Source organism: Mastigoproctus giganteus, chromosome 12, assembly GCF_048544385.1.
Source record: "Mastigoproctus giganteus isolate SK-2022 chromosome 12, ASM4854438v1, whole genome shotgun sequence".
Taxonomy (NCBI): Eukaryota; Metazoa; Arthropoda; class Arachnida; order Uropygi; family Thelyphonidae; genus Mastigoproctus; species Mastigoproctus giganteus.
The window spans coordinates 145772493-145780635 of NC_143586.1; the positions used below are offsets into that span (position 1 = coordinate 145772493).

Sequence of the window (8143 nt, forward strand, 5' to 3'; positions counted from 1 at the left end):
CCATCATACAAAGCAATGGTTAGGCCGAACCTTGAGTACTGCATACAGGTCTGGAGGCCTCATTTGTAGAAGGATGCTGATCTGCTGGAGCGAGCGCAGAGAAGGGCAATGAGATTAGCGAGAGAAACAAAAGTGTGCTCTTAACAGGAAAGGCTTCAATTCTGTAAATTGCAGCGTCTCGAGGCTAGACACCTATGATAGATTTGATTGTGGTGTTTAAGGCTCTGAATGGATTGAGTAAGCTCAATGCTGATGGAATTCTTCCTCTTACTCAGACTATGCACATGAGGAGGCATAAATTCAAATTAAGGATGGCTTGCAAGATAGATGTGTGGAAATTTATCTTCAGCCAGTTGGTATTTCTTTTTTTTTTTGCTGGAACAAACTTCCATCTGGCACTGTAGAAGAGGTAGTCTGAATAAATTCAAGGAAGACCCAGACAAACTGTTAGAGAAGATGCACAGGTAATAATCGGAAGTGCTAGTTTTTTTTTTTTTTTTGCTGATGCTGTATAACCTTGCCTTCTGGCATCATTTGTTACTACTAAGATATGATACATGATTTCCTACAAATTGCCAATGGTTTAATTCTTGCACTCCTTCCAATCATGTACCTGGGACAAGTTTTCTGTTCACTACATGATTAACTTTTACACTACTTTATTATACAACAATAAAGAACATTTATTTATAAAAACCAATAAAAGATTTTATTCGTTCTTAAGTTTTTATAATTTTAACTTAGTCTGCTCAAATTCTTGAATCATGAAATAAACTGAAAAGATCATTTTAGTACATATAAACAAAATGTCACCACTTACCATTCTTCTTTATGATTTCTACATTAACAAGCTGTTTTTCTGTCAATGGTGTTACTGTAAGGCATGTTGCTATAATCTTTTTCTGAGTAAGTTGACAATATGCTGCTCCAAATGAAAAGTTACCATCTCCCACAAGAAGGACTGGTTCTTCCTGCATTACTATATAAAAATATATTATTTTTTTGAATGTTCTATAACTTGCTTAAAATATGTTCAAATTTTAAAATAACTTTGAAGTCTGTATTATTCATATAAATGTCAGAAAGGAGCAAAAATTATTTTTCAAATTTATTGACAAATAATAAGGCATACATACCTTACAAACAAATGTACATATACAGATGCCTTCTGGTGTGATTAGGATATTTATCCTGTGGGAGGCAATTATAAAAATTTAGCAAAACTCCAATGAATTTTTACATTAAGTTCATTACTATAATAAAGGTTAATCAGAGTTGTAAGCTTGGCTCAGGAAATTAGTGAATAAGAATAAATACATGAAAACAATGTGCAGAGTAGTCATAAAATAACAATGTGAAACATATGACCTAAACATATTAATCTACATATAAGAAAATATAAAAACAAAGTATTATTGTGAAGCCTCGATTTACATAGCTATAAATATTGTTCAAAGTGCTTTCCTTCTGAAACGACAATAACAGCTCTGATGTGAGTGTGAAATTATAAACAGCAGAGAAAACTGATTTCTGGAAAAATTCATTATCTCTATTTGGATTACCCTCTAGTTGTGTAGCATCTTATAGAACATATCTGAATACAGCCTTTTACATAATCAAACAACCAGAAATCTGCAAGAGATATTCAAATCTGAACTGCAAGGTGGCAACTTTATTTCAAAACTCCACCAATATTTCATCTGCCAAATCATACTACTACTAAAACAGTAACACTCTATCCTATTTAACAATCACTTAGTTTGTTGTTGTTTGTTGTTTGGTTTTTAGGAGCATTAGCAACTAAGGCCATATTGCTCCGGAAATATGCGGTGGTCATTCCCTGACCTTTCCGCCTCATCCGTATTTGGTGGTGACAGGCTCAAACCCCTGTCTAATCAAGAAGAGTGTGCTATGCACTGCTGCTCCTTCCCACCTGGCTACGGAGGCACCAATCATATAGTCTAACATCCCTCTATCTCAAGAATAGAATGACAATATTTTCCAATGCATCTGCATGTCTCTGTCCATTCACAGATAATGCAATGAAGTGTCCATTACTAATTAAAAAAAAAAAAAAAATGTCCCAATTATGAAAGGTGCCTGTTACATGACAAAAAATAAATTAATTTCTTGTAAATCAGAGTATATTGAAATGAAAATAATTGCATAGTGTTTCTGCTTTCATCCCAAATTAAAAAAAAAAAAAAAAAAAAATTTCAATAAAAATCACTATTTGTAAAATCATGATTATTTTCTTATTTATAAATCAAACAAAAATATGACACTCACTCACTAGTAAAAAATACTCTTATAAAACTAAGGGGCTCACATCTGGTGAGTAGGGGCTTGGCACACCAAGGGCCCTGAGCTGGATATCATCATTCTTCTCTTTCTTGGCGATTCGTTTCTATTTCTTTCTCTCTCTCTCTCTCAGGGTAATTCAGAATAATTTTTTTGGCTGCTGCTGCAAAAGCCTCAGGTTTCCTTGCACAGTATGGATAATAAAAAAATATATACGGGGATGAGTCAAAATTTCATGTATACACATTTTCATAATCCATAATTCATGAATAAGATTTGCATTATTCTTTTTTCAGATTAGCTTAAACCCACAGAAATCATGGAAAACCTGTAATTAGGCATTAACAAGAGAAAGGTGATTCTTAAATTGTACTGGAAATTTAAAAATGTCACATGGTAAAGATAATATGGAACAAAGCACCTACAATAATGTGTGATAAATTTGAGGTACATGTAACTGTACTCAATATCAATAAGACAAACAGTGGGAGGAAAAGAACATCAAGAAGTATCAAAAATGTTGAAGTTGTCATGAATGCATTTGAAGGTCCCCCACAAAAGTCAACAAGACAGCATTCATGAGAAGTACAAATGAGTCAATTGAGTGTTATATCTTAAAAGGACATAAATCTGAAGATTTTTTTTGTAAAATATTATAATTAAGACATAATAACATCTAATGTTAACAAAATTATCCAAAATCCAAAGTTCAAATCAAGTAACCGTAACCCCATTGGTAACTTCTACAACTTTAATGACTTATTTAGCATAATTAGATCATTAATAGAATTCTGTAAATCATTCTAGAAAATTGTACCTCAAACCAATGTTCTAACCCCACAGGAAAAAAAAAAGATGGAAAACAGCAAGTTCCCAAAACATTGCCAGAATTGTTTAAGTGTTAAGGTCCTAAACAGGCAAGGAAACTAGACCACTAAAAAGGTAGCAGAAAAGCCTATGAATAAGCCTAAAACGTATTTGGTATTATTTAAATGTATATAGGAGAATAACAGAACAAGTACTTCCTCGGCATCATGTTCCATTGTTGTAAGATATTTAGACATAACAACAACTTAGCCCATGTTGTGCAGTATATATTACGAATGTAAATAGCATGTTGTGCTGTGTGGTCAATTTGCCTGTTTGCTAGACAAAAAAACCCAGGTATTCAGTAAAAAACATGGGACAATCTTCATATAAAACTGACTAACTCAGCTACACCGTGAAATAGCCCATAAAAATAAGTGTATTGATGGAATTTAAACCCTGCTGTTTTCCACCTCATATGGAAAGGGCAGTGCATATGCTACCAGAGAGAGCACCATGTGCAAGTTGCTTGTTGCAAACTGGTCAGGTGAAACTAGTGGAGATTCAGTAAATAATGAAGCAACTCTAATTGCAATGTCCTTCATGAGTTTGGCATGAAGCCAAGTGGTCAAGCATGGGTCTACAATCATGCACACACATTTGGAACGTGGCTCAAACCCACATGACTGTAATTTACAATAAACAACTATATTCACTGTCAAAATAATTAACTGTAAATTCCTTTGACCCAGTGCTTGTACCAGAGTATAAACAAAAATATCCTTTTTTTTTAAATTTTGGTTACATGAGAGGGCAATAGGGCTGACCACTACTCTGTGAGGCTGACAGATTACTAATGTTACTGAATGGTTTGCAAAAGATAGTAGTGCGCATTAACATTTAAGGGGTCAAGTTATCAATCTTTAACTTTAAAAATTTGTAAAATTCCAAAATACAAAAATCCTACGCATCAGGAACACTGCAGTCTATTCCGATGGTTACTGCAGTCATAATCATGACCGGGTCGTTTACTTCAACGCACCACGAGAACTTACACTAACCAACTACTTATTCATTTACACTGTGCAATGCCATCCGTGATAACAGTTCATATGAAAACTTTTCCGAATACCATTGAAATATATGTAACCTAATCTGTAAAGGGGCTCACATCTGTATGGGTTTGGCACACCCAGGGTCCTGAGCTGGATATCATCATTCTTCTCTTCGTTGGTGATTCCCTTCTCTCTCTCACTGTCTCTATCAGGGTAACTCAGTAACAGAGAAATTTTTTTTGGCTGGTGCAGCAAAACCCTCACGCTTCCTTGCACCATACGACTAATAATAATAATATCAAGCAGCACTAAAATCCACATCACGCAAAACTAATACGTGAACAAACTACCTGACCAGCATCAACTAAAGCGCAATAAATTGGAATGAGTCCGCCCTAAATGGTATAATTTACCATTTCGGTTTTAGAATTTCAGAAACAAACTTCTGAATTATGTCTGTTCTTATTTTTATTATTTTTTTTTTTTCCCTGAAAACAACCATTTCTGCCATTCCAATCTCAGAAACGATATGTGTTGATGAACGACAGAAAATAACACTAACCACTGAGCTATATAACGAAATTACATTTCTATTTCGCCATACACAATCAGTGGAAAATTTTGAAAATATAATAAATTTATATATAATATTTTATTCCATGATTTATTTATAATTTATAATATATCACATAATAATTAATTATATAATATAAAATTAATTTATAACAATATAATACTAGGGGGCTGCGCTGGCTTCTTTTGATAAAATAAAATAAAATACTTACGAAGCTTTCAACGCTGTATGTGTCCCTTCCTCAGCTATGAATACATAAATATTTACATATGGAAATATTTACATACAGATTTTACATATGGAAATCAAGAATGGTATCACGTGGTCATGCTAAATAAACAAAGCGCGAGCACGAAGTTCATGTAGCATGATCACACTAAAACAGAAACTTTTTACCACAGCAAAAAGAAGTTTGTTTTACCACAGTAAAACAAGCTTCTGTTACGTATTTTAGTAATTGTTACGTAACCCACATCCCTCTTCTCCCATTGACTGAAAAAATCTTACTAGGAAGAAAATAATTTTAATGCATAGAAACATATTTATATTTTATATTTAAAATTCATAATATATTATATAATATATATTATCTCTCTATACACGTGTACATTAAAAAAATTTTCCTCCTAGTGATGTTTATTCGAACCAATGGGAAAGAGGGCGGCCCACATACGTCACTACAAATGTGCAGGTAAATAATTACTAAATCCTGATTAGATTGCGATGAGTGCGTTATAATGTTAGTATATTAGTATAATGTTATTATTATACAAACTATGCAAATATTTACAAAGAACTAAAATATTTACAAGAAACTAAAATATTTACAAGGAATTAAAATATTTACTAAATACTAAACTATTTACAATCAAACCTCTACTATATCGGGACAATGGGTCCCTTCGTCAGCTGACATTAATTAATTAACGTTAATTAACGTTAATTGACATTAATTAACGTTACAAAGAAACATAAAATGATGCTGGGCATAGTCATGTATTCAACATTGAAGCACAGGCAAGAATTTGGTGAACATTAAATAGAAGAAACACAAATAGGTTACTGGGCAGAAACAGACACTTGCTGCTGACAACGTAGAGCACATACGTGGGATGAATGCCAATATTCACACATTACAAGATAACTGCCTCCATAACGATCACCAACCTTGTGCATATGCTTCATTATCTAATATGTGACCACACCCGGCATAAGTTGATGTTCTATTGTAACGTTTTTGGTGTATTAACAAGAATGGTCTCATCGTTCCGTTATAGCTTGTATATTTGTAAACAGTTTAGTATTTTCTAAATATTTTAAATATTGGTAGTCTGTAAATATTTTAGTCCTACTGTTTCGGATACAACAATATTCCTCATGCATCGTAGAACATGAAGCAAAAAGCCTTTTCCTAAGTGATCTATGTAAACACAGGTATATAATTACATAGTGATATTTATTCGACCTTGAGAATGCTGCGTGGTGGAGCTTGGGGTGGCCAGTAGGAGAACAGTGATACAGTTCACCTGCTGCAAGTGAGCAGGGCAATTACTTCACTACAGTTGTATAGGTAAATAATTATATAGGTCATTTCCTGATTAGATATCGATCAGTGCGTTTCGACAGGTTTTACATAGAAAAGATTTGACTTACTCTGTCACACCTTTAGATTTCACATAGAAAAGCGTGCATGGGGGTCAGCGAGCCCTTAGTCTTATATAATAATAATTTATAATAATATATTTATAATTCATAATATATTATATAATATATAATTATATTATATAATAATAGCTTATAATAATATAATTATATTACCAGAAGGACCCGGCGTAACATACACCATCTTTCTGATTATGAAATAGATCCTTCAGTCTTCACCATTCTTGTTTATCAGTGATATAATTCTACAGCAGTCACCTGTGTGATATATGCATATGTCTCTATTTGCAGGTTGTTCCCTGTCTTCTCCAACAAATATTGCAGCAACCTCCGTTTTGGAAGTAGGTGCATTATATCGTCTCTTAACCGTCTCGTCCAATTGTTGCATTATTTCGGCCATACACCCTTGGCTTGATTGTTTTTCATGCAGTTTTGTTGTTGCTTCAGCAGAATCAAAAATATAAAATTGTCCATATCCTTGCTTATTTGCCTTGTTTGGATATAGCAGTGAGACCAAATGATTAATCTGGCCGTGTATTCTAAAACAGTAAGTACCATTTCCAGGCGGTGATTTAATCTCTGCACCCATTGATGCGAATTCCATTGCTGAGTTGTACGGTCATATACACCGATGAGCCAAAACATTATGACCAGTGGGTCTTTATGCAAATCGAAGCAATTGCAGGTGAACTACGGCGCGGGTTGGGATATGGTATAAAAAACATCTGATACTGAGATCCGTTAATCAGTGTTACTCTTGTTCTTCAGATGGGAAAGGCAGAGGATTTAATCGAGTTTGACAAAGGCCAAATTATAATGGCCAGATGACTGGGTCAGAGCATATCCGAAACGGCACAGCTGGTGGGATGCGCACGGTCAGCCATGGTTAGTACCTACCGAAAGTGGCCCGAGGAGGGGGGGAACCCACGAACCGCCGGCGAGGCGTTGGACGAACGCAGCTCATCGATGTCCGAGGTGAGCGAAGGCTCTCCCGGATGGTAGGTGGCAACAGAAGAGCGACTGTGGCTCAACTCGCCGGTAATTGGAATGCTGGTGATGGGAGTAATGTGTCACAACACACAGTAAATCGACAACTGCTGAAAATAGAGTTGCATAGCTGCAGGCCTCTCCAAGTGCCCATGCTAACCACGGTCCACTGGCGACAGCGCCTACAATGGGCACGCGAGCATCGAAACTGGACCTTGAGTGATTGGAAGAAGGTCGTCTGGTCTGAGGAATCACATTTCTTGTTGCACCAAATGGACGGCCGGATACGTGTGCGTCGTTTACCTGGGGAAGTGATGGCACCTGGATGCACCGTGGGATGAAAACAATCCGGTGGCGGCGGTGTCGTGCTTTGGGCGATGTTCTGCTAGGATACTCTGGGTCCAGTCATCCATGTGCTGGGCACTCTGACCGTCTGGCCTTTACAGGGTACTGTAACACACTACAATGTAGGCTACACAGAGATGGGGGAACCCCTGGTGTCATTAGACCCTAAACACACTTTACTCCTAAACATCATTGCTGACCAGGTACACCCTATCATGGCAACAGTCTTACCCTCTGGCGGTGCCATGTTTCAGCAGGATAAAGCGCCATGCCACACCGTCCGGATTGTTCGAGACTGGTTCACAGAACATGAAGAAGACTTCCAGGTATTGCCCTGGCCTCCAGATTCTCCGGACATCAATCCCATCGAGCATCTATGGTTTGTGTTGTAACAGCAACTCCGATCTTCGGC

General features: G+C 36.0%; 1 protein-coding gene across 1 annotated transcript in view; it reads right to left on the bottom strand.

The window, feature by feature from the left end:
* The window catches only part of LOC150077486 (ferredoxin-fold anticodon-binding domain-containing protein 1-like), a 39251-nt gene extending 34791 nt beyond the window's left edge, over positions 1-4460 (bottom strand). The window contains exons 1-3 of the mRNA XM_090385918.1: positions 4280-4460; positions 1137-1191; positions 821-979 (exon numbers count right to left, since the gene is read on the bottom strand). Of these exons, the coding sequence (XP_090242044.1) occupies positions 821-977 (157 nt within the window). The 5' untranslated portion in view covers positions 978-979; positions 1137-1191; positions 4280-4460. The remainder of the gene's footprint in view (positions 1-820; positions 980-1136; positions 1192-4279) is intronic.
* Between the last annotated feature and the right edge of the window lie 3683 nt (positions 4461-8143).